Below are 13,584 nucleotides of genomic sequence, written 5' to 3'. Positions count from 1 at the left end.
TAGAGGCTTTACTAATAATGTTTTGAATATGGTCACTCCAACTTCCATTGGCTGAGATAGAGATACCGAGATGTTTATGGCAAGTGACTTCAGTTAAAGAAATGTTGTTCATATACAGAGAGGGATGGATCGGTTTTTCGAGTTTCTTACTAACAGTCATTGTTACAGTTTTGTTAGGATTAAAATTTACAAGCCAAGTTTTAGACCAATCGTGAATTTTCATTAGATTATTATTTAACAGGTTTGCGGTCGGACCCGGTGACTCCACTTTGACATATAGAGACGTATCGTCAGCAAATAGCTTTATAGTACAATCGATGTCTTTGACAATATCATTTATAAAGATTAAAAAGAGCAGTGGACCTAAAATTGATCCCTGTGGAACTCCTGCTGTGATATATGCTAAATAAGATTGTTTACCATTTATAACAACACGTTGACAGCGATTATGTAAGTAATCTGAGAACCAAGTAAAAACATTTCCTGTGATGCCGAAAGATTTTAGTTTAGAAAGAAGGCCTCGATGCCATACTCGGTCAAACGCTTTGCTGATATCACAGAAGACCATTCGGACTTCTTTACCTTTATCAAGAGCAGAGAAGATATCATTAGAAATAGATAGAAGTTGATTTATAGTGGAATCACCGGATCTGAAACCAGACTGGAAGGGTGTTAATAAAGATTTATCAATAAGATAGTTGTAAACATATTTATATACACAGCGTTCCAACATTTTCCCAACAATTGATAATAGAGAGATAGGACGATAATTACTTAAAGTAGATGGATCGTCTTTTTTAAATACTGGTGTCACATGAGCAGTTTTCCAAGATGACGGAAAAATACATTCAGTGAGCGAACGGTTAAATAGGATTTGTAGTGGATAGCTAAGAATATCGGCAGCTTCCTTAATCAAACGAGGACTTATAAGGTCGGGACCAGAGGCTTTCTTCATGTCAAGGGACTGTATTGCATCAAGAACGTCTTGACGAGATATAACAATGTCGGAAAGTATGTGAGTATGAGAATAGTTTAGAACAGGGGGATCAATATTAGAGTCATTAATAGTAGATTGTGAGGAGAAAAAAGTGTTAAAGGCGTTTGCTTTATCGAGATCGTCATAAAAAATGTCGTTATTGGCAGAAATAGGAGGAATGCCGCCTTTTCTTTTAGAGTTAGACATAAAACCATTTATAATTTTCCACCATTCCTTGGCACAAGTGTTAGTATTATAGTTGAGTTTATCACAGAGTTTGTTAAAATAGTCCCGTTTGGAATTACGAATGGCGTTTATACAAGTATTTCTGAATTTTCTAAATTTTGCCCAGTCGTCTACTTTACCAGAATGCTTAGCTTTTCGATGAAGGTATTTTCTTTTTCGGATCAGTTTTCTTACTCTGTTGTTTAACCATGCGGGAGCGTTACTTCTTACAGTTATAGTCTTATTCGGTATACATTCTCTAGCCGTCTTAAGTATAATGTCAGTAAGTAGGTCAGTACATCTGTCTATGTTATTATTATCTAGAATGCTGTCCCAGTCAATTTTAGAAAGCTTGTCTCTGTAATCGTCATAGTCACCGAGGTCATATAACAAAATGTTACGTTTAAAACATGATTGAATGGGTTTGGATATATTAAGGCTACCATATACTGGGCAATGATATCTAATAGGCTGGTCTAGGAAGCTTTCACCGACATGACATAAGTTAACTAAGGATGGGTCACTAGCACAGACTATATCTAGGAGAGAGGAAGACGATTCAGTGAAAAAGGTAGGATTGGCGACACTCTGTGTAAGATTGTAAGTAGTTAGTAAGTTGCGAAGGTGAATAGAGTGGTTATTATTATTATTTAGTAAGTTTGCGTTGAAGTCGCCGGTTATTATAATGTTGGGAATTCCAGTGTTAAAAGCAAGTTCGATAGAATGAGCAATATGGTCCCAAGAAGAAACAGGTTCATCTGGGGGTCTATAGAATATCCCACNACGACGTACTATCCTGTGTTACGGGTTTGACACGTTGTGATAGGTGTTACTCCCCCAATGTCCTGACTGACGACGTACTATCCTATGTTACGGTTTGACACGTTGTGATAGGTGCTACTCCCCCCATGTCCTGGCTGACGACGAACTATCCTATGTTACGGGTTTGACACGTTGTGAGAGGCGGTACTCCCCCAATGGCCTGACTGACGACGTACTATCCTATGGTACGGTTTGACACGTTGGGAAAGGGGCTACTCCCCCAATGTCCTGGCTGACGACGTACTATCCTGTGTTACGTATTTGACACGTTGTGATAACTTCCACAATGTCCTATCGAATTTTAATTTTCACTGTCCCAGTGTGTTTGGCGCTGTGGTGTTTTTCTGTTCTACATATAGCGCTTTTCAAGCTTTGTACACTGTTTTTTTTAGCAATCCGAGCCTAATAATCTGTCAACATATATCAGCACACTATGTCATTAAGTCCATAGCGTGTCAACTACATATTATTAACGTCCATAGCGTGTCAACTACATGTGATAGCGCAACATTGATTTTTAATCACATGAAATGTTCATATATTAAAAATTGGGAAGATCAACGCGTTGCTAGTATCCGTCCGTGAATGGTATACGTGAGGGCAGTGGTTTCTGGAGACCATTTGAAAATATATAATGATTTTATTTCTTTACTCGCATACTATTCCTATGCCCTGTGTAATTCCCACTAATAATTAATCTGTTGTGTTAGTTCATACCACATCGGAACACAATCATCCACTAGACCAGTTTACAAAGGTTTCTTTATGCGATCTTGTCATTGAGGTACCCCAGCTTTGAATAGCTGACTATTCGAAAATGATTCACCAATAAAAACTTTTTGTTGTCGGGCCTGTAGATAATTAATTAACCACTTCTAGAAATTTCCTGTAATACCATAACATTTAAGCTTTTCAATCAGACCCTTACGCCATACTTTATCAAAAACCTTTGATATGTCACAAAAGATAATACAAGTATGTTTCTTTTCATCCAGATTTAAACTGATATTACGATAGATTTCGATTAGCTGATGCACAGTGGAATGATTAGACATAAATCCAGATTGTCTTGAATAAAATAGTGAGTTTTCAAAAAAGTAGTTGTGAATATGTTTGACAATTACTCGTTCAAAAACTTTTCCTACAGCTGATAGTAAAGAGATAGGTCTGTAATTTGAAGGTAAATGTTTATCTTCTTTTTTTTGTACGAGGGCATTACTATAGCTTGTTTCCACAAAGTCGGGTATATACATTTAGACAATGACAAATCAAATAATATTTGAAGAGGTTTACATATAGTTTTTGCAGTGTGTCATAACATATGGTGACTAATACCATCTGTACCAGGAGCTTTACCTAATTTTAATACTTCCAAAACGTCTTTTATTTCCGAATGGTTTAATTGAATGGAAGCCAAGGAAGAATTAGTTCTAGGATCAAGGGAAGGAACTCTAGCATCACTGTCATCCAAGTCTGAGATAGAAGAAAAATAATTATTAAAAGTCTTAGCCTTTTTCAAAATCATCATATATAATACTCCCATTTTGTGGATCAACAAATGGTGAAATTTCATTAGATTTATCGCCTGATTTAATTAACCGCCTAAACAGTTAGTTTCCAATATGATTTATGATCTGATACTACGTAGTAATCAATAAGACCGTTTATATTAGCATAACATGATTCCCGTGCTGTGCAGTTGTTTGATTATTATACAGGTATCTATACTTCTGATGTTGATGATATTTTGGAGGATGGCAGACCAAAATATGAAGTCTCGTTTAAAAAAAAAAGAATATTACACTATTTTATATGTTATGGAGGAAATTGATTGCATCTACATAAGGTAAAAAAAAATCATAATAATACCATCTTGTTGACAGTGACTTTATGACAACACAAAACAACAACAAAACAATATTAACCGATCATTCTTTTGATTTTAGACCCAAAGGTACATCTCGTCCACATGAGACAAGTTTGATGTTCTAGATGTTTAGAGAAGATATTTACTACCGTACATAATTTGACCAATTTGAATATCTTAAAGAGTGTTCTATGTGCTGTCTGGGCATGTTGTCTGACTTGATGGCTTGTTCACATTAAAAGTACAACTTAATACCGGGAAACTTTCGCCCAGTCAAATAATCGCCATTTGCCTATAAAACCTATCCGTGTTCGCCCAGTGTTAAATTAGCCCGTCACATGTAATAAGTATATGTTGCTGTTTTCCGTGTACTAATATTCGCCGTCATAAATTCACCGTCGTTAAGGAGGGCGAACAAGGCGAAAGTTACACTGCTGCGGAAATTTCCCGGTGTGCAGTATTTTATAAAAGTAACTGTCGGACTAATGTGAATTATCCTTGATACAGGAGCTAACTGCGGAGGAGGAGGGGGTAGAACTATCGGCGAAAATGATCCAAACAAGAAGGATGATGACTTGGATGGAACAACTGGTAAGTGTTCAGGGAAATTACATAACAACAGAACAATAGAGAAATAACGCCATTATTACTTATCGCACTAAAGCTTGTTCGTTTACTGAAAGCTAAGTTTAGGACAGAACCAACATTGGTCCACTTTCTCTTCTTTTCACAGAACAAATTTATATACCTGATAGATTTACATTTGGAAATTGAAGACTGTATTTATGATCATTTAGATTTTTTTTATTTAATTCATATTTTTTGGCATACTAGACATATATAGGATCTTACATGAGTTTCCATTTCGTATTAGATTTATGAAACGAGTGTAAGAATTTTCCAACTAAGCGAGCCTCTGGCGAGCTAAAATGAAAAATTCGTGACGAGTTCATTAATTTCATATTATAGGAAAACGAGTGTAAGATCATTTTTATCACATAATCAAGATTTGTGGCATTTATTCGTGTAAAACGAGAATTTTCATGCAACCTTAAAATTGTAAAAAGCCATCATTTTGACTCCAGTGCGTAAGTCTGTGACGTCATGTACATGTACTTGTCCTAGGAGTGACGTCACAATTGAAACAATTGAACTTACAACCAATCACAGGGCTGATAGGTCATATTATATGGTTTAATACGCAAAAACATATGACATGGGTATATTCACTGGATAACACGGTACATTATGTGATAAAAATGTATTGTTCCAACTTATCGACCATTAGCATCACCAATGAATCCTAGAAGGAGGAAACTGTTGTAGGATGCAGTGGAATCCATTTCTGGCTCACTGTCTCTGCTGCAGTCATCTGTGTGTGTGTTTGCTATGTCCATCTTTCAAGATTAAAGTGGGCAGACTCTGCTGGTAGATTTCTGTGTCCCCGAGGCTTGTCGTAACCTTGATAACCACAGTTATCTCTTTTGAGTAGTGGCACGGTCCATTACAATACAAACTTCTCTTAATTTGAAACTCATAAGATTAAGAGGTTTTGATGCAATTCTCCTTCTGTTTCTACAGCAATTTAAACAATTTAAGATTTGATTTACAGTTTATTGGCCACTAGCATCACCGATGAATCCTAGAAGGACAAAGCAGCTTGTTGATGCAGTGTAATTCATTTCTGGCATACTGTATCCCTACTGTTAACAGAACAGTGGACAACTCGTGTCCCCGGCCACTATAATCAGACAAGTGTGCAGCATGCGTCCCCCCTTTAAACAAAATATAATTATAACTGTATTATTACTATTTATATTTTAACCCTTTACCTCAAGGTACCAGTACACTTATCATTAACAACGACTACAAAGTGGACTGTGACTGTGGAAATATATACGAATGGGAATACTACGCCAAGACCAACAGCGGAACCGTCCATTTACAAGTGTGGAGGCTGTTATCTGGGAATACCTATACACTAGTAGGAGAGAACATCATCACCGTAACTTGTACGTACATGTATGACATGATATTGCCCAGTTGTTGATTTGGCTTGATTTGTGACACCAATTGTCTGGTCAGGTAGTGCCTGCCAAAGTCTATTGTACAGCAGGCATCTTAATTCCGGATATTTTATCCCGGCAATGCGTGATTGTGTACATGTTTAGATGCATACCATTGACTTCCGAGAGACGAATAGGAAAAAGCGATTCGTTATTTGAAGATACATAACGAGGAAACAAATTCAAACAGAACTAAAACTTAAAGCGGTATTAAGAGGGAGGGGATGAGGAGGGGGACGCGATGACGAAGACTGAGAGAAGAACAGACGGAAACGCTGAAACCTTTATAACCTATTCCGTCTTTGCGTATTGCAGAGTTATCTTCTCTTGGGAGCAGGTTTTGATTGTTACGTCATTGGTTTGTGTGAGAAAATTACGTCGTTTCTCAAAAATAGATGACGTTTCTCTCACAAACAAGTGACGTAACAATCAATACCTGCTCCCAAGAGAAGATAACTCTGCAATACGCAAAGACGGAATTGATCCATCAGGTTGATTGTATATATAACGGGCTTACAGCTAGACGGAATATCAAAATCTAAAAGGGTCGGGTAAGATAGGGTATTATGAGTAGAAGGGGTTGGGAAAAACACATATAGGAATAGGAAGGGACGAATGGTAGGTATCAAAATACATTTGTACATGGTTGATTTGTAGGATTACGACAGAATGTGATGATTTTCAGTGATGAACATCGATAGTCTGTATATCGAATTCTAGTATAAACTCAGTCAACGATTCGGTTCATTTTGATTTTAATAATTTTATTTAATATTGAAAGATGACTCCTTGAGAGGAAGGGTTTAAAAATGACCCATTAATCATATAGCCTAACCGTAAATGTTCATGTGATCGAACTTGGATCGATATTTGAATACTTGCAGCGGGAATGGTGAACGACGAACACACTGCAGCGATTGGAATTGGAGAAAGAATCCAAGTACAACAAGATGATTACCTAGGGATGTAAGTGTTAATATGTCTACAGGGATGTAAGTGTTAGTATGTCTACAGGGATGTAAGTGTTACTATGTCTACAGGGATGTAAGTGTTAGTATGTCTACAGGGATGTACGTGTTAATATGTCTACAGGGATGTAAGTGTTACTATGTCTACAGAGATGAAAGTGTTACTATGTCTACAGGGATGTAAGTGTTAATATGTCTACAGGGATGTAAGTGTTACTATGTCTACAGGGATGTAAGTGTTAATATGTCTACAGGGATGTAAGTGTTAGTATGTCTACAGGGTGTAAGTGTTACTATGTCTACAGGGATGTTTGTGTAACTATGTCTACAGGGTGTAAGTGTTAATATGTCTACAGGGATGTAAGTGTTACTATGTCTACAGGGTGTAAGTGTTAATGTGTCTACAGGGAAGTAAGTGTTACTATATTTACAGGGATGTAAGTGTTAATGTGTCTACAGGGATGTAAGTGTTCAGATGTCTACAGGGTGTAAGTGTTAATATGTATACAGGGAAGTAAGTGTTACTATATTTACAGGGATGTAAGTGTTAATGTGTATACAGGGAAGTAAGTGTGACTATATATACAGGGATGTAAGTGTTAATGTGTCTACAGGGATGTAAGTGTTCAGATGTCTACAGGGTGTAAGTGTTAATATGTCTACAGGGAAGTAAGTGTGACTATATCTACAGGGATGTAAGTGTTAATATGTCTACAGGGATGTAAGTGTTACTATGTCTACAGGGATGTAAGTGTTAATATGTCTACAGGGATTTTAATGTTAATTTGTCTATAGAAATGTTAGTGTTAATTTGTATACAGGGATGTTAGTGTTAGTGTGTCGACAGTGTTTAGATAACTAACTTTTGAGATGTCTAACTAGATATGTTGATGTTTAGATGACTTACTGTTAAGATGTCTAACTAAGTATATACATTTAAGATATGTTCCTAGATGTAAACAGATAAATTGGTTCTAAATTTACTGTCACGACCTCATTACTCAATAAAGTGGATAATATAGAGTCAAAACAATTTGTTTTTCTTTTTTCTTGCTCAGTTACACAAATGAAGCTTACAAAATTAGATTTTTTTAAATCAATTGAAGGATAACACGAATGTAACAACTTTAAATAAAATATGTGTTCCTACTTACAGATACAATCCAGGTAATCCAATAGTGTCAAATAAAAACGAGGGGGGAGGGAAGGACTTCAAGGAGACAACGAATGTTGGCAATATAGGAGTTGGCGGCACGTTTAACTGGGGAACCGTAACAACGGACGATGATAGGAAATACGCACTAAACGCCAAGGTAAACTCTGGTAAGTAGAAATCTGTCATTCCAATCATCTGCTGTCCGTGTAATACTTTTCTATTTTGTGGTGATGTCACAAGTAATTAAATAAATTGCGTCCTTTTAGCAACGACATACTCATTGCACACATAATCACCACCAGTATGTATTTCTGGGACGTTTTAGACAGACAGCAATGTGGAACACGCACAACCTCAATACACTTACCAAATTCAGAACTCTTGTGAAAGTAAAACATCAACACACTAACCAAAGTAAAACCTCAAAAACTAACCAAATAAAAACCTCAACACACTTACCAAAGTGAAACCTAAACACACTTACCAAAGTGAAACCTAAACACACTTACCAAAGTAAAACCTCAACACACTTACCAAAGTGAAACCTCAACACACTTACCAAAGTGAAACCTCAACACACTTACCAAAGTAAAACCTCAACACACTTACCAAAGTAAAACCTCAACACACTTACCAAAGTGAAACCTCAACACACTTACCAAATAAAAACCTCAACACACTTACCAAAGTGAAACCTAAACACACTTACCAAAGTAAAACCTCAACACACTTACCAAAGTAAAACCTCAACACTATTCCCAAAGTGAAACCTCAACACACTTACCAAAGTATAACCTAAACACACTTACCAAAGTATAACCTCAACACGCTTACCAAAGTAAAACCTCAACACACTTACCAAAGTAAAACCTCAACACACTTACCAAAGTAAAACATCAACACACTTACCAAAGTAAAACCTCAACACACTAACCAAAGTGAAACCTCAACACACTTACCAAAGTATAACCTAAACACACTTACCAAGTATAATATCAACACACTTACCAAGTATAACCTAAACACACTTACCAAGTATAACCTCAACACACTTACCAAGTATAACCTCAACACACTCACCAAGTATAATCTCAACACACTCACCAAGTATAACCTCAACACACTCACCAAGTATAACCTCAACACACTTACCAAGTATAACCTCAACTCACTTACCAAGTATAATCTCAACACACTTACCAAGTATAACCTAAACACACTTGCCAAGTATAACCTCAACTCACTTACCAAGTATAACCTCAACTCACTTACCAAGCATAATCTCAACACACTCACCAAGTATAACCTAAACACACTCACCAAGTATAACCTTAACACACTTACCAAGTATAACCTAAACACACTTACCGAGTATAATCTCAACACACTCACCAAGTATAACCTCAACACACTCACCAAGTATAACCTCAACACACTTACCAAGTATAACTTCAACACACTCACCAAGTATACTCTCAACTCACTTACCGAGTATAAGCTCAACACACTTACCAAGTATAATCTCAACACACTCACCAAGTATAATCTCAACACACTTACCAAGTATAATCTCAACACATTTACCAAGTATAATCTCAACTCACTTACCAAGTATAATCTCAACACACTCACCAAGTATAACCTAAACACACTCACCAAGTATAACCTCAACACACCTACCAAGTATAACCTTAACACACCTACCAAGTATAACCTCAACACACTTACCAAGTATAACTTCAACACACCTATCAAGTATAACCTAAACACACTCACCAAGTATAACCTTAACACACTTACCAAGTATAACCTAAACACACCTACCAAGTATAACCTAAACACACTCACCAAGTATAACCTCAACACACCTACCAAGTATAACCTTAACACCCCTACCAAGTATAACCTCAACACACTTACCAAGTATAACTTCAACACACTTACCAAGTATAATCTCAACACACCTACCAAGTATAACCTTAATACACCTTCCAAGTATAACCTAAACACACCTACCAAGTATAACCTAAACACACTCACCAAGTATAACCTTAACACACTTACCAAGTATAACCTAAACACACCTACCAAGTAAAACCTAAACACACTCACCAAGTATAACCTCAACACACCTACCAAGTATAACTTCAACACACTTACCAAGTATAATCTCAAAACACCTACCAAGTATAATCTCAACACACCTACCAAGTATAACTTCAACACACCTACCAAGTATAAGCTAAACACAATCACCAAGCATAATCTCAACACACCTACCAAGTATAACCTAAACACACTCACCAAGTATAACTTCAACACACCTACCAAGTATAACCTAAACACACCTACCAAATATAACCTAAACACACCTACCAAGTATAACCTCAACACACCTACCAAGTATAACCAAAGGGACACCTACCAAGTATAACCTAAACACACTCACCAAGCATAATCTCAACACACCTACCAAGTATAACCTAAACACACTCACCAAGCATAACTTCAACACACCTACCAAGTATAACCTAAACACACCTACCAAATATAACCTTAACACACCTACCAAGTATAACCTCAACACACCTACCAAGTATAACCTAAAGACACCTACCAAGTATAACCTTAACACACTTACCAAGCATAACTTCAACACACCTACCAAGTATAACATAAACACACCTACCAAGTATAACCTTAACACACTAATCAAGTATAACATAAACACATCTACCAAGTATAACCTAAACACACCTACCAAGTATAACCTTAACACACTTACCAAGTATAACCTCAACACACTCACCAAGTATAACCTCAACACACCTACCAAGGATAACCTTAACACACTTACCAAGTATAATCTCAACACACTTACCAAGTATAATCTCAACACACTCACCAAGTATAACCTAAACACACTTACCAAGTATAACCTTAACACACTTACCAAGTATAACATAAACACACTTACCAAGTATAACCTCAACACACTCACCAAGTATAACCTAAACACACCTGCAAAGTATAACCTGAACACACTCACCAAGTATAACCTTAACACACTTACCAAGTATAACATAAACACACTTACCAAGTATAACCTCAACACACTTACCAAGTATAATCTCACCACACTTACCAAGTATAACCTAAACACCCTTACCAAGTATAACCTAAACACACCTACCAAGGATAACCTTAACACACTTACCAAGTATAACCTCAACTCACTTACCAAGTATAATCTCAACACACTCGCCAAGTATAACCTAAACACACTTACCAAGTATAACCTAAACACACCTACCAAGTATAACCTTAACACACTCACCAAGTATAACCTAAACACACCTACCAAGTATAACCTTAACACACTCACCAAGTATAACCTAAACACACCTGCAAAGTATAACCTGAACACACTCACCAAGTATAACCTTAACACACTTACCAAGTATAACCTAAACACACTCACCAAGTATAACCTCAACACACTTACCAAGTATAACCTCAACACACTTACCAAGTATAATCTCAACACACTTACCAAGTATAACCTCAACACACTTACCAAGTATAATCTCAACACACTTACCAAGTATAACATCAACACACCTACCAAGTATAACCTTAACACACTTACCAAGTATAATCTCAACACACTTACCAAGTATAACCTAATCACATCTACCAAGTATAACCTAAACACACTTACCAAGTATAACCTAATCACACCAAGTATAACCTAAACACACCTACCAAGTATAACCTTAACACACCTACCAAGTATAACCTCAACACACTTACCAAGTATAACCTCAACACACTTACCAAGTATAACCTAATCACACCTACCAAGGATAATCTCAACACACTTACCAAGTATAACCTAAACACACCAACCAAGTATAACCTAAACACACCTACCAAGTATAACCTTACACACTTACCAAGTATAATCTCAACACACTTACCAAGTATAACCTAAACACACCAACCAAGTATAACCTAAACACACCTACCAAGTACAACCTTAACACACTCACCAAGTATAACCTAAACACACCTGCAAAGTATAACCTGAACACACTCACCAAGTATAACCTTAACACACTCACCAAGTATAACCTAAAGTATAACCTAAACACACTCACCAAGTATAACCTCAACACACTTACCAAGTATAACCTAAACACACTCACCAAGTATAACCTAAACACACCTACCAAGTATAACCTTAACACACTCAACAAGTATAACCTAAACACACCAACCAAGTATTGAACACACTCACCAAGTATAACCTTAACACACTCACCAAGTATAACCTAAACACACTTACCAAGTATAACCTAATCACACCTACCAAGGATAATCTCAACACACTTACCAAAGATAACCTAAACACACTTACCAAGTATAACCTAATCACACCAAGTATAACCTAAACACACCTACCAAGTACAACCTTAACACACTCACCAAGTATAACCTAAAGTATAACCTAAACACACTCACCAAGTATAACCTAAACACACCTACCAGGTATAATCTCAACACACTTACCAAGTATAACATCAACACACCTACCAAGTATAACCTTAACACACTCACCAAGGATAACCTAAACACACCTACCAAGTATAACCTAAACACACTCACCAAGTATAACCTCAACACACTTACCAAGTATAACCTAATCACACCTACCAAGGATAATCTCAACACACTTACCAAAGATAACCTAAACACACTTACCAAGTATAACCTAATCACACCTACCAAGGATAATCTCAACACACTTACCAAAGATAACCTAAACACACTTACCAAGTATAACCTAAACACACCTACCAAGTATAATCTCAACACACTTACCAAGAATAACCTAATCACACCTACCAAGTATAACCTCAACACACTTACCAAGTATAATCTCTACACACTTACCAAGTATAACATCAACACACCTACCAAGTATAACCTTAACACACTCAACAAGTATAACCTAAACACACCAACCAAGTATTGAACACACTCACCAAGTATAACCTTAACACACTCACCAAGTATAACCTAAACACACTTACCAAGTATAACCTAATCACACCTACCAAGTATAACCTTAACACACTCAACAAGTATAACCTAAACACACCAACCAAGTATAACCTAAACACACCTACCAAGTATAACCTTACACACTTACCAAGTATAATCTCAACACACTTACCAAGAATAACCTAATCACACCTACCAAGTATAACCTAAACACACCTATCAAGTATAACCTTAACACACTCACCAAGTATAACCTAAACACACCAACCAAGTATAACCTAAACACACCTATCAAGTATAACCTTAACACACTCACCAAGTATAACCTAAACACACCTACCAAGTATAATCTCAACACACTTACCAAGTATAACTTAATCACACCTACCAAGTATAACCTAAACACACTTACCAAAGTTTGTTTCACATAACTATTC

The 13,584-nt window shown here is 36.6% G+C and overlaps 1 protein-coding gene across 1 annotated transcript in view; it reads left to right on the top strand.

Annotated features, from left to right (window-relative positions):
• LOC110451989 (GATA zinc finger domain-containing protein 14-like) overlaps positions 1-13,118 on the top strand; it is a 28,100-nt gene extending 14,982 nt beyond the window's left edge. Inside the window, exons 2-8 of the mRNA XM_021500229.1 lie at positions 4,398-4,481; positions 5,729-5,902; positions 6,841-6,922; positions 8,081-8,237; positions 9,093-10,171; positions 10,485-11,804; positions 12,632-13,118. Of these exons, the coding sequence (XP_021355904.1) occupies positions 4,398-4,481; positions 5,729-5,902; positions 6,841-6,922; positions 8,081-8,237; positions 9,093-10,171; positions 10,485-11,804; positions 12,632-13,118 (3,383 nt within the window). The remainder of the gene's footprint in view (positions 1-4,397; positions 4,482-5,728; positions 5,903-6,840; positions 6,923-8,080; positions 8,238-9,092; positions 10,172-10,484; positions 11,805-12,631) is intronic.
• Positions 13,119-13,584: the final 466 nt, after the last annotated feature.

The sequence above is a fragment of the Mizuhopecten yessoensis genome, unplaced genomic scaffold, assembly GCF_002113885.1.
Source record: "Mizuhopecten yessoensis strain PY_sf001 unplaced genomic scaffold, ASM211388v2 scaffold6361, whole genome shotgun sequence".
Lineage (NCBI taxonomy): Eukaryota > Metazoa > Mollusca > Bivalvia > Pectinida > Pectinidae > Mizuhopecten > Mizuhopecten yessoensis.
This window is presented reverse-complemented; position numbering and strand designations above follow the sequence as displayed.